General features: G+C 39.2%; 1 protein-coding gene across 1 annotated transcript in view; it reads right to left on the reverse strand.

The window, feature by feature from the left end:
- LOC127437923 (single-stranded DNA-binding protein 3) overlaps positions 1-21,517 on the reverse strand; it is a 100,550-nt gene that overhangs the window by 12,079 nt on the left and 66,954 nt on the right. Inside the window, exons 5-6 of the mRNA XM_051693092.1 lie at positions 10,114-10,203; positions 1,686-1,769 (exon numbers count right to left, since the gene is read on the reverse strand). Coding sequence (XP_051549052.1) covers positions 1,686-1,769; positions 10,114-10,203 — 174 coding nt within the window. The remainder of the gene's footprint in view (positions 1-1,685; positions 1,770-10,113; positions 10,204-21,517) is intronic.

Genomic DNA, 21,517 nt, shown 5'->3' on the forward strand with positions numbered 1-21,517 from the left:
TGAAGGACTGAGTGCAGGGTGCAGGGAGGGACCAGATCTGTTGAGTCCTGAAGAGATGAACCTTCACTCCTCACAGGCTGGGCCACAGCCTGCATTATTTATCCGGGAACATAGTCCCTGTCTGTGAGGAGTGTGTGTGTGTGTGTGTGTTTCCTGAGAGAACAGATGAGGTAATGTACCGCTTTGTGCTGTAGCTAGGGAGGACACGGGAAAAACCATGAAGAAGATCAAGAAGCAAAATGAGAGGCTATGTTCGGAATAGCTTACTACCATGCTACTCACACTTTCTGTGCAGTATACAGTATGTATACTGTGCACAGTATGCCAATTTTCTGTATGCATGTAATAGCCAGATGATGTACTAGATTTTGATAAAAGGTGTAGTATACAAAAAAGCACACTAAGAAGAATACTGTTATCCCACAATGCAATGTTCTTGACTTGACCTTCCATTTTCAGTGTGAAGAATGAACCAGAAGTTATATCAGCCTCAATTTTCATGGTTCCAATTTTCAGTAATTTTTAATTGTTTTTTTTTTTACTCATTACTTGATCTGACAACCAAAAAGTTTGGAACTTTTTACACAAAACTGGATTAAAAATGCAAAAGAACCATTGTTGTTTCCAAGATGATAACTTGACACCACTCTGCAAATTAAACATGATGATTTCATGTGACAAATGACATAAGGTAATATGATAACAATGCAGCATTCTACTGTTTGAAACCATTATTGCTGCATACTGCATTTAGTTTGACATGCTATTTAAAAAAAAAATAAATTTTTAAAGTACAGACTGCACAGTATTCAGTACATATTACAAAGAAAGTGTGCAGCAAAAAAGTGCAAAAGAAAGTGTATGAAGGTGCAAAAGAAAGAAACTGTTTAAGACAGAGTGCAAAAAGTGCAAAAGAAAGTGCAAAAGAGTGTGAGTGATAGCACGAAAAGAAAGTGCGAAAGGGTGTAAAAGAAACTGTAAAAGAACGCTTGGAAGAAAGTGCAAAAGAAAGTGAATGACGGTGCAAAAGAAAGAAAACGGAGTGCAAAAAGTTCAAAAGTGCAAAAAAGTGAGTGAAAGAACAAAAAGAAAGTGCGAAGGGGTGTGAGTGAAAGAACGAAAAGTGCGAAAGAGTGTGAAAATGTGCGGAAGTGCGGAAAAAAGTGTAAAAGATAGTGAATGAAGGTGCAAAAGAACGAACGCAAAAGACTGTGCAAAAAGTGCAAAAGAAAGTGCAAAAGAGCGTGAGTGAAAGAACGAAAAAGTGAAAAAGGATGTGAAATGTGAATGTGGAAAAAAGTGCAAAATAAAGTGAATGAAGATGCAAAAAAAAAAAAGAAAAAAGTGAAAGACAGAGTGCAATAAGTGCGAAAGAAAGTGTGAAAGAAAGTGTGCCAGAAAGAAAGCCTGAAAGACTGAGTGCAAAATAAAAACTTGAAAAACAGAGTGCGAAAGGAAGACTGAGAGAAAGAGCAGAAGAAAGAGTGCGAAAGAATTAGTGTGAAAGAAAATCGGAAAAAGTGAAAAAAGTGTGTGGGGGGGGGGGACGTGAAAAAGTGTGAAAATGTTAAAGAAAACGTGAAAGATAAATTGTGAAAGAAAATGCTGAAGGAATAAAGTGTTAAAGTATGAAAAAAGGTGAGTGATAAAACAAAAAAGAGGAACACAAGGGGCACTGGTCTTACCTGGCCGTGTGGACCCATCATGGGGTTGTTGGGATTGTGTGGAGGGGGCTGTGCATGTGGGGATGGTTGTGATCCAGGTGGGCCCTGAAAAACAGACAGGAAAAAGACAGGACAATGAGACACCACACTAGAAAAAGAAAAACAAATGTACAGAAGCCAGTAAATTAGTCATGCATAACATGATGCGATGTTCAATGTATATATGTACTACATGGACCCTACATTTAGTCATGTATTGTGCAATCATATTATGTCACTATAAACAAAGACCAGCTGATGAACTTTGATCATGTTCAAGCCTATTTAGGGTAGTAAATCTAAAACAATTTTCCCCTTGCAAAGGGCTTCTACTACTTGGCTAAGCAGCAGAGGCAGCCTCTGCATTACTACCCTTTAACAGAGCTCCACCGCGAGGCCTCCCACCATGGGTAAGTGAGAGAGGCATATGGCCTTAACCGAGAAGCATGTCCCTGCTCTACATCCCTGTAGAGTAACTGAGGAACAACTTGGGCAGGATTGCGTGTATTTGTCTAGGGTGAGGAGGGGGTTATGTGTTAAATGAAGCAATTAATAAAATAATTTTCTACCAAGCTAAGGAGATAACGGCTTGGCACAGAAATACAAGCCCATCAAGAGAAGTCCCTCCCGCCGTGAAAGGGAATGGCACATAGTATTCCTAGAGGGACAGTGGCATAGAGGACAGCAACTATCACTGAGTCCAAGCGTTGCAAGGATGCAATGCTGCTTCCCAACCAAAAGGGGGCAGTGTGTAGCTACTGCCGAGTGACTGCCGGGACACAAAGCACCAAGCAAAACAAAGCATGGAACAGCAACACAATGCATATTTCATTATGTCTGTGTACATTACAAAAAATTGTGACTGCTTTTTTTTTTTAATGTAAAACATGAGGATTAATAACTGATAAAGAATTTTCATTTTTTAGATCAACTACCCCTTTAAGGTACTACTAAGCTTGAGTGCCTCCAAATGGTACTTTGACCTCTGAAATGACTCCAAATGATGCAAACAAGGAAATCACACTCAATCAAAACCTTCCGTGTACCTATATCCTGTAGCTACAGTTAAGGATGGAAATTAAAGGCCACATCAACACCAACTCCATTTTCAGTTTCCTAACGTCATCGTTATCATTATCCAAAGTATGTGGTATTGGAGAGCGTTTTTAAATGCTCCATTTTCGGTGGAGGAAAACGCTGTCCCAGTGTGGATGAGAGGCATAAAAGTTGTGAACTTGTAGTGTGGACATAGCCTATTGGTGCGTTCACGTCAAGTCAGAAATTATCGTAATTACGAGATTTCGACTTGTAAAACCCAGTCACATCTTCGTAGAACTGGAATTCTCAGCTCCGACTTGACGTCATCTAAAAATAACCAATATGGCAGGGGCCTCAAAGGTAATATTATTATAGCCAGTGTTAAGGCGCGGTCACACATACCTTCACATGGTGAAATTCCGCAATGGGAATCCGCGCGATCGTGAATTTCGCGAGATGGACTTCTGGTGGTGAAGAATTTCCACTCACGGGTTTCGAGTTCAAGTTTGGTGAACTTTGACAGGCAAATTTCGCCACGTTGACCAATCCGAAGTTGATTTTTTGGCAGTGACCTCTTTGTTGGCGGTGCTTCGTACACAGCTACACTGAATATTATTCACAATGAACAATGATATCATTTTAGCAGTGAGTTTTCTTTTTTACTTAAGTCTTAGAGAATAAAGTGCAGCATTAAAAAAAAAAAAAAAGTCTGCTTGACAATTATTTTTTGCTTGTTTCACACACGCTCAGTGTTCGCCCACGGCATCTCCGACTGCGGAATTTCGCCGTGCGAAGGTATGTGAGACTGCACCTTTACCTGGAGCACTTTCTTTATTCTTAAACATTTAGCAAGGAAATATAAAGGTGAATTAATGAATTAAATGTAGTGATGAAGTATTTTGCTGTCGTGAAATTCTCAGCTCAGAGTAAAACCTTTGAGTTGTCATCTCATGATTACAGTAATTCCAACACGATGTGAATGCAGCATAAAAAAAGTAACAATTCCAGCTGTAATTCCAATTCCATTTACCTGTTCCAGTTCAACAATTGTATGAAAAATGCAATTTGTGGTTACAAATTTTAATTATAATTTTTTTTGTTTTATAAATAGAAGTTTCATTTATTACAACTAAACTCTGATGAGTGTATCTACACATTGTCATATGAACAACCAATTGGTAATTACTGATTTGAGTCTCATGAGCCAAGAGTACTCGTAATACTGTAACAGTTCTCAGTTCATTTTGAGTTTGACATGACTAAAAGTTTTAGTGTAGTTCTTCAGGTTCAGTGAACAATGCAAGATCCACTCCAACCGATTCAGTGAGCGAGTCGCTTGACTGATTCAAACAAATCTTGTGGTCTTTTTTGACCGATTCATTACAAAGAACCGGCTCATAAGAGTTATTCGTTTACAAATCAGACTAGGAGTTCTGTCTGTTTGTGTTAATCGTGCCACCACTAAAAAGCGTTGCAGCATGCGCCGTTACCAAATAGCTGTAAGAATACATAATACATTCAAGAACTGTTAACGGAACGTCACAAAAATCACACAGTTCCGGTTGGAGTCAAAGTCTTTCTAGCAAGTCAGTCCAATGGCAGCCATCTTTGGAACGCTCTCGGAAAGCTATTTCAAGTCATGAAAGTGTAGCTCCTATCTAATTCAATGGGGAAAGACCGGAATCTCCAAAACGGTTGGTGAAGATTACGATCAAAGAACATATTTTAAATCAGCAGTAAAATATGACAACACTGGAATCATAAAATGTGCTTCTTTACCTCAGATTATGCTAAAAAAAAAAAAAAAAATTGAGGCCCTGGGTAGCTCAGCAAGCAATGACACTGACTACCACCCCTGGAGTTGCGAGTACGAATTCAGGGTGTGCTGATGGACAAATTGGCCTGGTTCCTAGGGAGGGCAGAGTCACATGGCTTACCCTCCTTGTGGCCGCGATAGTGGTTCTCGTTCTCAATGGGGCGGGTGTTGAGTAGTGCGCGGGGAATAGCATGAGCCTCCACATGCGCGAAGTCTCCGTGGTAACGTGTAAAGCAAGCCATGTGATAAGATTCACGGACTGAATGTGCCACTACGAGGACCTAGTGAGCATTGGGAATTGGGCATGTCAAATTAGGGAGAAATGGGGATAAAATCCCCCCACCCCCAACAATTTTCCTGGCTTGATTGACATTTAACTTGAGTTTGTCCATGGGGACATGTCTACGTCAACAGGACAAAAACACTGTATAGTGTTGGACACTTATATCAATATCCCAAGACTCCTGCACCTCGCAAGTCTGAACAACATCCTTCAGTCCTTTTAACCTTGATGGAACTCTCACTCACTCGTCTCTGCCAGTCTTTTAGTTCTCTCCTAATTCTGTTGGTTTTCAAGAGGTTTTTGTGGGAGAATGGCTGATGAAATTCTCCCACCTTCTTCCCTCAAAACAAACCCATCCATTTCAGATGTTTCCAGCTAAACTTAAAATTCTTTCTTTACTCCTCGACTTTTTTTTACTCCTCCCTATGCGTCTTCCCAAGAGAAGCTGGTGCGGTGGAGTTTCGCATGAAAATTATTGAACAAGTCTAACCCATGCAATGGAGGGAATAAAAAAATTATTAACTCTGGGCCAGACGCCAGTGCACAATCTTTGCGTTTCTCTCCTTAAACTCTCCTTCTCCTCTCTCTGCAGGAGGTTACTGGGCGTCTGGGCCTACAAGGTACAGGTTAGGAGAGTCTGGAGGAAGGGGGGTGTACGGGAGGGTTTAGCCATCTTCACCTACATCCCTCTCTTGTAGAACTGTACCGATCACATGGCAGCTACCGAGGTCATCTGTGTTAATTATCACAGCTCCATCTGTGCGCTGGAGACACAAACAGATGCACAGGCAAGCATGCTTGGGTTGCATGGCTCTACTACCGAAATGTTTTTTCAAGTTAACTGCTGTAACAGTAATCACAGAATAGCTATAATACATTGCTCACTTTGCTACGCTTTTTACACTAAAACATGCTCATTGCAAACCATGAAAAAACAAAACATATATGAGTAAAAGTAATTTATGACCAGGCTGACATGTAATCAGCATGCAAAGAACTTTGCAGAAACTGTACTCAACTGAACTGTTCTCAGTAGAACTGTAACTTTGCACATTCTGTGCTCTTTGCGTGTTTATGTGTGTAATTTGTGTGTTAGTGTCACCAAATGGAATTGCGAATATAATGACGTCCCAAAATCAGAGAATTGGTTAAGCCAATATTGCTATGTAGGGTTTACACTTAGGGGGAAATAAACCAATGAATAGCTTACTTATAGTTGTCTCTGGATATTAATATGGGCTCTCAGCTCTGTTCAAGGCACTTTACCATGTTAAATTAAATTCCGCAGATTTTCCCCACAAATCAACACAGGAAAAAAAAAAAGCAAGTGGGCCTGACAATAACCAACAAAAAGAGAATGTGAAACAAGGAATAAAAGATGAAATAGAAGACAAAGAGAAACAAATGTCAAAGAAGGCTTATGGAAAACACATAGGGGAAGAACAAAAAATTAATGGATGCGCAAATGTCCGCTTACGAAATACACACAGATCATAACCTGTTTCAACCGCACACTCCACTTGTATTAAAAACAGATGCAAAGAGAGCAGCTCCCAATTATTAGCATAACTGTGCCCAGCAGCCGCAGCCGGCACGAGTGGGAGAGAGCGGTAGTTAGCTCTTGAGAGGTGTGAAAGAGTGATATAGTGGCCACTAGGATATATGTCAAGATATAATTGGTGTCACCAGACCACAACAACTTCTTGCAGAGAATCAGGAAGCATACATGGAAGGAATGTGGGCCTGGAGGAGCCTGTCTTTTTGCAATTGTTGCCTCATTGCCATCCCTCTCTTCCTTCCTCTTTCATTCTTTCATTTTCTTTCCTCACTCTCTCCATGCCTCTCTGCTGCCATGCCCTGGGCTGCTACCATGAGGGAATTACTGCAGTGGAGCACAAAGTCCTCCCTCTTCCTCCCTTTCTTAGTTCTCTCTTTCTCTCCTGCTCTTATGCACACAGGCCCTATTTATAGAACGCAATGTCACTCATGCAACAGTCAGATCGTTCCCTTCTCTGAACAAGGCTCATGCAACATTAACACTTTCCTTCTCGACTCTGAGACCATGTCTCTGATCTATGTGCCAATCTATGTGATGCTCAATCTGATGCTCATTTCAGAGTCTGCAACATTATGGGAGGCCCTAACTGATGCTCTACGTGCAATTCTATCAGATGCAACATCTGTTAATCCACTACATTCTGAATCTGCTGCTCTACTAAATTTTCTATCTGCTCCATTACTCTGCCACCCTATCTGAAATTATACTAATGTTCTACTCTGTCTGATGTTCTACTATATGTTCATTCTACACTGATGCTCTATCTGGCACTCTATCTGATGTTCTACTTAATGTTATCTGCTCTATCTGAAACTCTGTCTACCACACTATCTGAAAACTAGATCTTCTATCTACTCTATTTAATGTTCTACTTTATGTTCTATCTATTCTGATGCTCCACCTGCCCCTCTATTTGATGTTCTACTAAATATGCTATCTTCCACCCTATCTGAAATTCTACTAAATGTCCTATCTAGTCTGATGCTCTATCTGATGTTCTACTAAATGTTCTATCTGCTCTACTTGCCAACCTACCTGAAATCCTACTAGATGTTCTATCTATTCTGATGCTCTATCTGCTGCTCTACCTGAAATTCTACTAGATGTCTTATCTACTCTTTTTAATGTTCTACTCTATGCTCTATCTAGTCTGATGCTCAACCTACCCCTCTATCTAATGTTCTACTAAATGTACTATCTGCTCTATCTGTTACTCTGTCACCCTATCTGAAATTCTACTAGATATTCCATCTACTCTGTTTTTCTACTAGATGTTCTACCTAGTCTGATGCTCTACCTGCCCCTTTATCTAATGTTCTACTAAATGTACCATCTGTTACTTCTATCTGCCACCCTATTTGAAATCCTACTAGTTCGATCTCCTCTATTTAACATTCTACTAGATGTTCTATCTACTCTATTTAATGTTCAACTCTATGTATTATGTTCTGTCTAGTCTGATGCTCCACCTGGGTCTAACCCTAATCCTTGCTATCTAATGTTCTACTAAATGTCTGCTCTATATGAGTAAGTGTTCTTTATTTTTTATATTTAGTGTATTTTGATTCAAAATATTAAAATATTGTGATCTTTTACTTGCTTGTTTCTCATTCATCCACATTAGACCTGCACAATGGCTCCGGCCTGGTCGTAAGCAAAGCCCACGATGTGCTGTGTGCTGGTTTGTGGGCTGGTTATGGATTAATGTTGTCAGTTAGATCATCGTTCGGTTCTTAAGTCAGTGGAAAAGCAGGCCAGTATTGAGACTGGTTCTCAGTTTCCCAAGGTAACCGGATCAGACTTGAGTAGTACAGTGGAAAGTGTGTGTGGATGTAAACTAAAGCTTATTGGCTATATTGTTTTTAAAACACGGACGAGATGCTCGACATGTCCCGCCCCCACTTCCTGTTTCAGTGGGAAATACATCAAAACTGGTCAAAAAGATCTATATGGTCTGGGAACTCCCAGAGGCACCTTGACTTTATGTCCTTTCCCGTTAGGTACTAAAGCCCATTTTAGGTACTTTCCCCCGTGACCAGTACTTTTCGTCACATTCGCACCTAAGGAAAAATAGTTCCTCTGAACTGTTTTCGGGGGATTTTTAGCTCCTACTATAGAGTAGGTACTTTGGGGGTGTATAGGGACTGTGGGAGACTGTGGGAGGTGCTGTAGCCTGTGATTGGTCAAAAATCTATGACATGAAAATCATTGAGAAAGGAGAGGAGTTCACAGCCGCCATTAATAAACAACTAGCCGCTAGCCTGCTACTCAGAGAATTTTATAATTACCTTAACAGAAATAAAATAAAACCAACAAGTATATAAAGAGGATCACCCGTTTCACATTTGTGTATGTGCGTGTAACTTCATCGGGAGATACGTTCTGAGTTTTCATCGCATCTTTACTGTTTGTACTGTGTGACTATACAGAAAATAAAGTGATTTCTGGATTTCTACATCAATTTTTTCCTGGGATGATGGATATAAATAATCCGATGTTTATCGAGAGTGAGTTATTGAACTCTATTATACAGTAGACCGTCATGAAATCTAGTTTACATGAGGGAAGTATTGCGTGCTTGTTATGGTGTGGTAACTTGCATCAAGATGTATTTTTTTTTAAGTCAAACAATGAGTGATTATTTCAATACAATAATTTTTATTGTCAAAAAATCCTTTATTGTAAAAGACTGTGTTGATAAATAGGTTTATAGTGCTTTCAACATGTTGTCGGCTGAGTTCAACGTGTGCTGCGTGGTGGTCTGACCGCTCGTCTCATCTCTCACTGCGGCTACAGCAGCACGGAGCTCTCCACGCACAGCTCTCGCACCCAGTTTAAACTGTAACCTGAAGACACAGACTGCGTCCGAAAATGGGAATATGCTGCCTTCAGGGGGATGTACAAGGAGGTAGGACGAAATAAGGTGCTTTTTAAAGTGCTTTTTAAACTGTTCAGATTTCCATTCATCCAAAAACGCTGTCGTTTGTAACTGATTAGGCAGCTGCCTACGTTTTGGGATGCAGCCAAAGCTTGTGTAAAACAGCCCTAACAAAAGTGTAGCTCCGATCCTGGCGTCTGTGTTGTTGATTTCGGTGTTGTTGCTATTAAATTGCGCATGCAAATAACGTCACAAGAAAAATGGTCGATAGATGACGTCACTACAAGGGCACTTCTGTGAGTCGGAATGCAAAAAAGGAAAAGTCTCCATGGTTGTTCCATTCCTCGTATGAGTTCTCATCTAGACAGTTACTAAAGGAAAATTACTGGGACTGTAGGTGGGAAAGGGCCTTTTGGGAACTGTGCCTCCAAGCATTTCCCCAAATACCAGCCCTGAATGTAAAATACACAGATATGATGTTAGATATGTGTTGCCAAAAAGCTAAAACCAAGCAAGCAAGTTTTTTTTACACATTATAGGCCTTTGGGATTAAACTGTCGAGGCATTCACACTGATCTGAGATCAGGGGCCGCAACTCTCTGTTTGTGTCAGTAAGAGTTGCTACTATACTGAACTACTAATTTAGACAGACAACATGGAAATACGCAGAGAGAGAGATAGCAGGGAAGAAACATCTGGATGGGGATTAAAAGAACTAAAAGGGGTTAGAAAAGGAGGGGAGGGGTGAAGGACAGAAAATGGTAAAAGCTTAATGCACAGGGTTAAAGGAGGAGGTTGAACAGGAAGATGGGGGAGGAGAGAGAGAGCAGCTCTTACTTGAAAGAAGCCGGGAGGCATGGGTCCACCTGGCATGCCATCGTTGGGCGGCATGTTGCCCATCACAGGACTGGGAGCTGCTGCTGCACTCTGAAAGAGAAAACATTTTACATTTTAGCTATTCTGACTTTTTTTTATTTTTTTTATTTAGGTAAAAAAAATAAATTAAAAAGTTAAATAACTTCAAATTTCAAATCATTTTAATTTAGAAATTTTAACCATTTTAAGTAGACATTAAATATTTTGAATACATTCAAATTTCAAATAAATGTTCCATTTTCTAAATGTATATTTTAAATATCTAATGAAATAAATGAATAGGCATAAATAAACCAACATCAAAACATAGAGATACTTTCGTATATATATCGTTTTTCTTTGTCCAGATATGTTACATCACTGACCGGTCAAGCTAACAAACACAAAGCATCTTTAACAAATGCCTTGTGAGCACAACAAAAAGACCAAGCAAATTTCAGTACAACATTTTGAGTGAAAATACACTCAGGTAGAATGTCTTTTCATAGATGTGAGCAGCTGTTTAGGTTGAAGGCTAGGGCCCCTTCACCCCAGACAAAGCCAGACTCAGTCGTGTCTTTCCCATGCCAGTAAAGAAGGGGGAGACGGGGATTACACACAAGCCAACGCCCCCTCCTCCACCCTGTAATCAGAGCCCTCTCTCCATCCCTCTCGTCTTGGTGGAGGAGGGCATACGCCTCAGTGCAGCTGACCTTAACAGCCCGGACACTCTACACTAACCCCGAGAGGGCAAAGGGCACTACCCCATACACCAACATACACACAGACATAGGTACACAAACTCTCTGTCTTTAGCTCACACACAAAAACATGACAAAACAGTGCTTCATTTTTAACTTTGTGATTTGTTAAAGTGAAATTTTGGGTGGTCTCTTGCGGCCCTGGTTAGTAAGGGATGTCAACTTGCGCATGCACGCACACGCACACGCACACACACACACACACACACACACGCACACACACCGCACGCACGCACGCACGCGCACACGCGCACACGCGCACACACACATTCCCTGGTGAGAAAGCGTCAGGAGCCGACCCCTGCAGGTACAAAGACAAAGAGACTAAACTCCCTCCTGGACATTCTCTCACCCCCAGGATACACGCACTTTTATAAACACGACTCATTCGGTTACAAGATGTGCTGTAAAAACTGGCACAGTGCGTCTAGATGAATACTGACATTTCTGTTCCTCTTACAAAGCTATAAGGGATGTGCGATTAATCGAGTACTCGTTCAGCTTTAAATATTCGACTAGTAAAAACACTACTCGAACATTGAAATTCAATTTTCTACATGTCTTTGCCTACTGTGGGCAGCAACGAAACCGACTAAATCCTGCTGTTATACCGCATTGGTTGGCGCTGTGGATGCATGACGTTGTTCACAGGAACAGTTCACCCAAAAAGAAAATTCTGTCATTATTTGTAGTGGTATTATTGCTTCAGAAAACTTGGAATGTACACTCACTGAGCAATTATTAGGAAAACTATGGTCATAATATAGTCCCCAACGTGGTTGTTTGCTGTTGTAGCCCATCTGCCTCAAGATTCGACGTGTTGTGCATTCTGAGATGTTATTCTGCTCACTACAATTGTACAGAGTGGTTATCCGAGTTACCGTAGCCTTTCTGTCAGCTCGAACCAGTCTGGCCACTCTCTGTTGACCTCTCTCATCAACAAGGCATTTCCATCCATAGAACTTCCGCTCACTGGGTGTTTTTTGTTTTTGGCACAATTCTGAGTAAACTCTAGAGAGGATTGTGTGTTAAAGTCCCTGGGACTCAGCAGTTACAGAAATATTCAAACAAGCCCGTCTGGAACCAACAATCATGCCACAGTCGAAATAACCGAGATCACATTTTTTCCCCATTCTGATGGTTGATCTGAACATTACCTGAAGCTCCTGATCGTATCTGCATGATTTTATGCATTGCGCTGCTGCCACACGATTGGCTAATTAGATAATTGCATTAATAAGTAGGTGTACAGGTATTCCTAATAAAGTGCTCAGTGAGTGTATGTTTCTATTTGGGAGTGCAATTTTTTTATTTTTTATTATTATTATTTTTTAAATCTAGTCGTTTATTCATAATGCTCATTTAAAAATAAAATAAAATAAAAATTAAAAAAAAGGGTTCAAAGGTTGAAGGTTGTGGGTGAGCCATTCCTTTAACACACTTTTACAAACATAACACAAATCACAAGAAATGAAACCCCATAGATTTACATATAATCTCTACAGAAGGACACACTTTCTCATAGATGAGGAAAAACAGGACCGGAGTCTGGCGCTGGGTAGATAACAGGTGAGGTACGGCCAGCTGTGGTGTATGCATGCAGTGGACAGATTGGCGAGTGTGTTTGGTTAAGGGGAGGGAGGGGCTAAGTGACAGATCGGGCCGGTGAGATTTTGTTTACACTGTGGCTGGTGTAGGTTTAACCAGCACAATGGCTCCAGCTCTATTGTCACAGTATATGCACTTGTGGAAATAGAGAAGGTGGGCAGATGAGTACTTAGATTAAAACACAGATAAATAAACTATATAAATATTACTGGGCACAATGACCAGCCACCCATCACTAAGAAAGGATGGTTTTAGAGTCGTTGGTAACTTGCGCACACACACTGAGCAAGCCAGCACGACTCTACTGCACTCAGGTAGAGCAGCAAAGGGCCCAGTCGGCTTGTTGCCATGACAACTCAGACCTTGACTCTCTCGCTCTCTGGTGCCCAATAAAACCCTCAGGCCGTCAATCACTCGCCCGGCCAGGGATCGAAAGAGAGAGAGAGCGCGAGAGGAACCGGGAGAGGAGAATGAAGATAGAGTTTAGAGAAGCCTGTGGCTTTTGATAGGCCTGGCTGTTTGCTCTCTCTCTCTCTCTCTCTCTCTCTCTCTCTCTCTCTCTCTCTCTCTCTCTCTCTCTCTCTCTCTCTCGATCTCTCTCTCTCGATCTCTCTCTCTCTCTATCTCTCTCTCTCGATCGTTTATTCTACTTTGTTTCCCTTAAAGGAATAGCTCACCCAACAATGAAAATTCTGTCATTATTTACTCAGCCTCATATTGTTCCAAGCCCTTCTGCTGTCATTTTTTTAACACAAGACATTTTTTAAAAGTCGTTATGCAGCTCTTGCCATACGACCTGAGATTGTAAAATAAAAAAAATAAAAAAATGCAAAAACAGCACCATAAAATTAGTTCAAAGTACTTTGTGCTATAGTGTATATATATTCCATATATAGCATATATTCCAAGTCTTCTGAAGTCACAGGACAGCTTTGTGTGAGGAACAGACCAAAATCCTTCTGTTTTGCAAAAAAAAAAAATTATATATTTATATCTATATCTATATCTATATATATATATATATATATATATATATATATATATATATATATATATATATATCTATATATTCTTTTTTTTAAACAACGGTTTTGTTCAGGTCAAAAAAAGATCCTGTATGATGCAGTAAATAATTGGGATGTACGGAACGACTAATTTCACTGATGTTTGAACGAACATTTTGGAGACGACTAGTCAACTCGTCTAAAAAGTACGAAATTCCCAGTCAAAAAATATAGTGTGTTTATGTGGCCCATTTAAAATATTTATTCTATTCCAACAACAGCCAAATCCAACTCTAAATTCTGCTGAAAAGCGGCATTTATCTGTAACAAGCTTGCCTTGCATTATGATCGTTGTACAATAAGTTGCGAGTTCGAATCCAGGGCATGCTCCAGCCAGGTCTCCTAAGCAACTAAATTGGCCTGGTTGCTAGGGAGGGTAGAGCAACCTCCTCATGGTCGCTATAATGTGGTTTGCTCTCGGTGGGGCGCGTGGCGAGTTGTGCGTGGATGCCGCGGAGAATAGCGTGAAGCCTCCACATGCGCTATGTCTCCGCGGAAACATGTCGTACACAGAATAAAAGATAGTTTAACCAGTTAAGCAGTCAGCAAATTGCTTCAAATAGCCTTCTTGATCAGCAGGGTGAAGAAGAAGAAAAAAAAAAAAGTCACACCTAGCCTAAAATAGTCTTTTTCTAGGCTACTTAATCAAAAGCATACATTTTTTATGAGCAAAATTTACGTCAAATGGTCCGGTGAAAGACGAGACCGGACTCACCTGAGGTGATTATCCTACACTTGAAAAAGTGTAGGATAATCGGCGGGAAAATAACTTACAAGCATGCACAGATTTAGAGAATACTCAAATGTGAAAACATCCATAGCGACTTGCAAGCCAACGTTTCGGAAATCCGCTTCCTGCACCACCACTGACAGGATTTCTATAGCTACTTTGCTGATCTTGCGAGAGGACATTTTTCTGCATGCGGCGCAAGTGAGAGAGAGAGGGAAGAAACAGGCGAAACCTGAGGTGAAATTAAAACTTGTATCCATCTTCTCCAGATATCCTCTTTTTAATAATATTTGTATGATTAATTATATTTCAAATGTGTAACATTAACATGCCAGTAATTTAAGCACAGCCTTTGTAATAATATAAAACCAAACGTAAATATGTAAAAATGTTGAAAGGTTTAATGTGGAAAAATATTGACAGACTAGTAATTCCAGTGTCGACTAGCAGCATCAGAACTGTTTAGTCGACTAGTCTGGCACATCCCTAGTAGATATACATATAAAGATTACTCTGGAAAGAGTGCTACCTATATATCAATGGTGGCACTATTCTTTTACAGTAGATATACAGTAAACCCTTCATTTTGAGTCCTAAAAATTATAATTAGTATACTTACAAATTATATCTGCTTGAAATAAATACAGAATCATGGTTTTTAATAATAATAATAATAATAATAAGTATTTCAGAAAATAAACTTATATATACTTTCATTGAAAAGGTCCCCACACATATCTAGGGATCAGGATGTCATGGAGACTTGGGGATCTCTTCTGACTTGGGCCAATAGCCAACCATCTTGCAACCATTTAGTAATGCCCTAGCAATGGCCAAGCAACACCCTCGTCATTCCCTAGTAATCCCCCAAAACACCCTGACATCATAAAAATGTAATACAATTTGTTTACTTAACCATTTAAGCTCTACAGGTGTTTTTAAAGATTTCCTGTTTTAGTGGCATGCCCAAAATAAAAGGCTTATACCACTACAAAAAACAAAAGAGGGTAAATTGTTTGGTATAATTTTAAAGAAATATTGTAATGATGACGATTATGGTAAATTATGAGACTCCCATCTTAAGAAACTGCTTAAAAAATAAAATAAAATGAGCCAAAAATTATCTTTTTTCTGATATGACATTATCCTGTATATCTAAGGGTGTAAATAAGGTAGCTTCAAAAAACTTTTTACATTTGTGTTGATACGACAAAGCAATAGAAAGTTATAGCATTACAAAAATTATTTACGTTTCCATGTGTAACAAATAAACAAATAAACATAATAATTGTACATAAGAACGAATTACACATGCAAATACAACAATGACTAAAGGTATTCTTTCTCTCCAAAGCATGCAGGCATGTAACAAGATCTCATTCAGTTCCATTCTGTGTCATTTGAGCCACCATTGGTTACTGTATGGATACTAGTCCGTGTCATGTACTTGGCACCATCTCCTGGTGGCAATATGTAATTACAGTGAACGATCCTCTCTGCCCATATTTGGATGACTTCCACCTCTGGTTGCAGCAATCTGAATCCTAATATGGTTGGTTTAGCTTTCCCTGATGCTGGAGAACGTACGACATCATTTCTGACAAAGTCATCCGATCCAGGAAAGCTAACGTGTTTTTAGCCAGAGAGCACATTATGTGATGTGTGCACTTTGTGCTTCGTGTGAATTATCTAATGATCTATGCATCCGATTACGTTGTGTGGGCTCGTTTTAACGGGAATCCCCTCCTCTAAGTAATGGTATGTGATATTTTGTTCTCTTTATTTTTCGTGAACTTGTAAGTGAAAACAGCTTATAAGCAACACCTGTTTACATGTAACATGTATGTCAAAGACATGTACTTAGCCATTACTCACTATATTTTTGTCTGTGAAAGTTCTCTTTGAGAAATTTCCAATGACATATGACACATGGCTGCTTGATCAGTTTGATGTTCTTAATGATTACAATAATATGTACAGTCCAAAATTATTAATAAATTATCAAAACAGAACACTTCTGATTTGTCTGCAAATTTCAAAGCACTTGTTCAGTTTTGGTTATAATGCCTACATGTACTGTAAAGTACAGCTTATAAGCTTTAAATGATACCTATTTTGTGTTGGTTAAGACTGTAGTTATTGATATTTTGATAATTATTTATTTCTTGCCTGCCGGCGGGCCAATCCAAGCTTAAAGGTTAATCATTTATTCATTGTTGTGATTTTGACCAAATACAAGATTAGCTTTATAAGATTAGATAGATTCGTTTTTCACTGTTTTTAACTCTTAAATGGGTCAATGACCCAAACATATCAGGATATTAATAATCTTGTCCTCACATTCAGAATTCAAGACTATTGCATCATGTTCAGCTTCTACATACATGAGAACCAATGCCGCTGTTACATGAATGTATCAACGCACCATTTAAAAAAAGAAAAAAAAAAAAATCCGGACACTAGGGCTAGAACAACTACTTTCATACCTTTAAGATGATTTTTTTTTTCCTGTCCTCTTTGTAGCTTTGAACTGCCACTGTAATAGCATACAGCCCTAATGATTCTTCAAAAATGTCTACTTTTGTGTTCCACGGAAAAAACAGGCTGGTTTGAGTATTTCTGTAACTGCTGATCTCCTGGGATTTTCATGCACAACAGTCTCTAGAATTTACTCTGAATGGTGCCAAAAACAAAAAACATCCAATGAGCAGCAGTTCTGCAGATGGAAATGCCTTGCTGATGAGAGAGGTCAACAGAGAATGGCCAGACTGGTTCGAACTGACAAAGTCTACGGTAACTCATATAACCGCTTGAACAATTGTGGTGAGAAGAATAGCATCTCAGAAGGCTATTTTGAGATGCAGGTTGGCGCTGAATTGGCGGCACGAGAGGGACCTATACAATATTAGGCAGGTGGTTTTAATTTTGTGGCTGATCAGTGTATATATATTAGGGGTGTAATGGTTCAAATTTCTCACAGTTCGGTTTGTTTCACGGTTTTAAGGGCCACAGTTTCGGTATGGTTCGGTACTTGCTATGTTCAGAAGAAAAAAAACTGCCAAATCCAAAGTAAGAATACTCAACTTGGTAACAATCACTTCAACTTCACTTCAAAAATCACCACAATTTTACTACAGGAGCCATAGTTTCACCATGTCTTTTTTTAAGAAAACCATAGTAGCCACAAACTATGATTCACACTGTCCTGGTTACTAAAATATTACTATAGTAAAACCATATTACTGTAGTAAAACCATGGTTAATTTTATCAAAATTATGGTTTAAGCTGTCATGGTTACTTCAGTCATGATTACTACATTATTACTATAATAAAACCAATATTAATTTTCGTTAGGGTCCTTAAACTTTTTCTTCTCTAATTACTAAATCGCCATTTTAAAATGCATCAACATAAAGTGCATTTCAAACTCAACTCAATATATATTTAACATTTGGAAGCTGTACATCACAATAGAAGGAATAAACTTGCTATTAAAATGGATACGAGAAGGGAGGTCATAACGCGGCTTGAGTGTTGTAATCATATGCTAAAACCCGAAATCTTCATCAACCGAGTACGGCAACATATCTTTGGCAATGAACATTCCAAGCACTTTAGTTACTGTTTTTAGTAAGTCTGTCTGAATTAGCACTGAGTGCCTGCTTAAAAAAAGAAGGAAGTATGCCGTTTCTGGCTATCCTGCATGCCACACACTATTTATACCACAGTTATGTCGTTGTAAATGCTGCGATTGTTTTTATTTTACCTCAAGAGGCCGCTGTTATTCTGCAAAACCATTTTAATTGTAGAATCCTCTGGCGGTGGCCACAAAGGAACACCTAGGAATAGTTATTTCTTTTTAGACTATCGGCATAGATTTTTGCAGATAACCGATAAGCAACTATCGGCACTGATTAATCGGTAAATCCGATATATCGGTCTACCTCTAGTATGAATGTGTGCAAGCTTTTTTTAAACACACCCTAAGTAAACATTTAAGACACCAGCGCTCTCCCCATTTACTGCATTTCAACACACTCATTGGCCCCCACCGCTCATCTCCCACTTTCTCCTCCTCCGTTCTTCATTTTTCAACATCCCTTGTTTCCAATAACTCTGTCAGTGGAGTTGACTCCATAAAGATTAGCCAGTGAGGGCTAGCAGCCATTATCAGTAGTGCTGGCTGACAGATGTACCTTTTAATCAATGGGGCGCTGGAACTGCAATCTACACTGTGTAACATGGGGAAGCCACTATGTCGAGGGGTCTTTCTCCCTCTCTATCTCTGTCTTTCCCCCTCTGTCTCTTTCCCTCTCATGGCAGCAACAGCTGTTGTATCAATCAGGTGAATTAATTACCAGTAAACAAATCTGCCGTGGAAACCCCTCATGTACACCCCCACCCTACAAATACACACACTTGCGCACACACACACACTGTATTCCCAGAACCTGCTAGCTTTCTCAATCTCAGTGGCCTACAATTATGCTCGCTCAAGTGCTTCATCGTAAGTCATGTAGAGATATAGGCATGTGTGTGTGTGTGTGTGTGTGTGTGTGTGTGTGAACAGGTAGAGAGAAATTGTTCCTCCCGGAGCACCTGCTAAAATGCAAAAGCAGACTAATTGTGAAACAATTCTCTTAGACTCAAAGTGATCTGTCCTGTGACTGTTTCAGTTTTGCTGTATTTACTGTGTTTTGCCTTTGTAGTGCAGTGTGTGCAGCCTCACACCTGTTATGTGCATTATCAGTCAGAAAACTGACCACATGAAAATAATTTTCCTACAGCACTGAACAACACTGACCCAAAAGCTAACTCTCATTTCGTAGCTGACAGAGCTACTGGGTGCAATTTATACAGCCTGGCTTCAAGAAACATCAAAATTTCAAGTTTCATACACATGCATGATCATGTTGTACTCTGAATTCTCTATGATGCTAGAGTTACAGAATTGGAAATGTCACTCATGTTCTTCGTTTAGGATTCTTCAGTATTTTGTTCCTGATAACTAAATAGGTAAAGTTCGTCAAATCAAAGTGTTGCCTGAAAGTTTAAAATTGAGTCTTGGCCCATTTGAACATTCCACCAACTCAAGTCTATGGGATTGTTCAGATTTTTATTGTCTGATGTGCAAAAACCATAAGTCTGATCAGTAAGAAAAGTAGCACACTGTTCCAGAACAGTCTGAAAGTATGTGCAGAGTTTGGTGGATGATGTTTAAAAACTCTAAGAGGTAGTGTTAGAAATGTTGGCCTTGTATTAGGGATTTAAAAAAAAAGAAGAAAAAAAAATTGAATTGAATTGAAGAGCAATTCAAGACAATTAATCCATTAAAAATATTTAGCAAAATGCTAATGAAGTTTGAAACATGCTATCCTATTTTTCTCACAGTAGCCACATACAAATGCACACTTACACATACTTGCACTCTGTACCTTATGTGCTCTAATGATAGAAGTATGAACTGTAACATTCATATACCACTAGGGCTGGACAATATGGCTAAAAAAATTAGATCTCGATATTTTTAGCCAATTGGCGATATTTGATATATAGCTTGATAATAATGTATTTGCTCCGAAAACGCTCAAGAGTTTTTTTTTTTTTTTAAATCAGAGAAACCATCATTTAATCCAAACAGCCATTCACCCTTTATTCTGAAGCGCATACAGACTATGTTTATCCATCTTTAAATCCAGTCTTTTGCAGTTTTATAATCACATATGACCATATCGCCATTTTGGTGTTAATTGTGCAGCCCTGAAGGATTGTGAAATTAGACCTAAAATCAACATCATGCAAATGTTAGAACTGATATCCTGAGACCCTTCAGAAGTTGCATTTGGCATTCTTTGGAGAGATGTTTTAGTCAAAGTAATCTTTAATGGACTAATGAAGTATTTAGATGATCTTTTCTGAGGAAGGTTAAATATATTTCAATTAATAGGAATGACCTCCAATAGGACTTCTTTACAACAACAAGCTTCGTCCAACTCTGTTTCTTATAACTAGATTTTCTTTTTTAATGGAGATGGAGGGCAAAATATGTAGGCTAACTGAGAGATAAATGGGGTGTACTACTGTATATTTGTCGACCGATATGGATTTGTTAATGGCCGAAGCCGATATCCAGAGAGCAGGGTGGCCAGTAGGCCGATACAATGCCGATATATCACACAATTTAATACAGTAAATAACAAACATAAAATTGCTAAAGAAAATAATAATAAACTCTTATTTAGAACTATATTTACTCAATTTCACACAACAAAAAAATAATATTGTATTTTAAATGGTAGTCAGCAGTTTCTTCAAATTTCTGTTTAGTCATCAAATTTAAGTAATTTATTTGCACATGAAGAAATTGTTAATATATTAGGAAGAAGGAAATAACAGTACACACAGTAGTCCAGCAACCATGGATAGCATGTCCACGTTAGCAACTGCATTTACTCAAAAAATTTCGAATCAAACCAATTGAACATACAGTGCATAGAGAATAAGACATTTACTTATAGCACATGTGATGTGCTTTTACCTTGGGCTGCATCCGAAAACATAGGCAGCTGACTTGCTACCTTGCTGCCTAATCAGTTAATGGCTCAACTGACAGCTGTTTTGAATGAATGGAAACTGGTCTCCTAAATGTTTGAAAAGCACCTTATTTTCATCGTACCTCCGAATACAGCCTCCGGAGGCAGCATTTTCCTGGTTTCGGAAGCCTGGATCGCCTATGAGAGGAACTTTTGTTCCTGATCCTGAAGTTTTTGATTCTGGCTGATAGAATACGCGCTTCAGAGGATGATGAGCGCTCGACAGGAAGAAAACGCTGGATTTGCCTTTTTATCATTAGACAAGACAGTTAAAAGTTACAGTGAACTGTTGAGGAGAGAGAGGGAGCATAAAACAGGCGAGCACTTTAACATTATGAGCTCAAACGCGTCTGCCTCTTATATGCAGACCATTTAAACGACACTGTGTTGCTATTATTGTAGTAACACGATGGCATGTAACAACAAAACAAACCGTGACTGGTCGTTTACATGTCTAAGACGCTTCACATGCAATCAGGTGATTTTTGGCGCCCTGAATAAAAAAAATAAAATTGGTAAAACGGGAAAATGTATCGGCCGATGGCAATAATTAAAAAAAGTCAGAATGTCGGCCGATTTATCGGCCTCACCAATATATCAGTCGACCACTACTACAGTATAATATACAT

This window comes from Myxocyprinus asiaticus, chromosome 49 (assembly GCF_019703515.2).
Source record: "Myxocyprinus asiaticus isolate MX2 ecotype Aquarium Trade chromosome 49, UBuf_Myxa_2, whole genome shotgun sequence".
NCBI lineage: Eukaryota > Metazoa > Chordata > Actinopteri > Cypriniformes > Catostomidae > Myxocyprinus > Myxocyprinus asiaticus.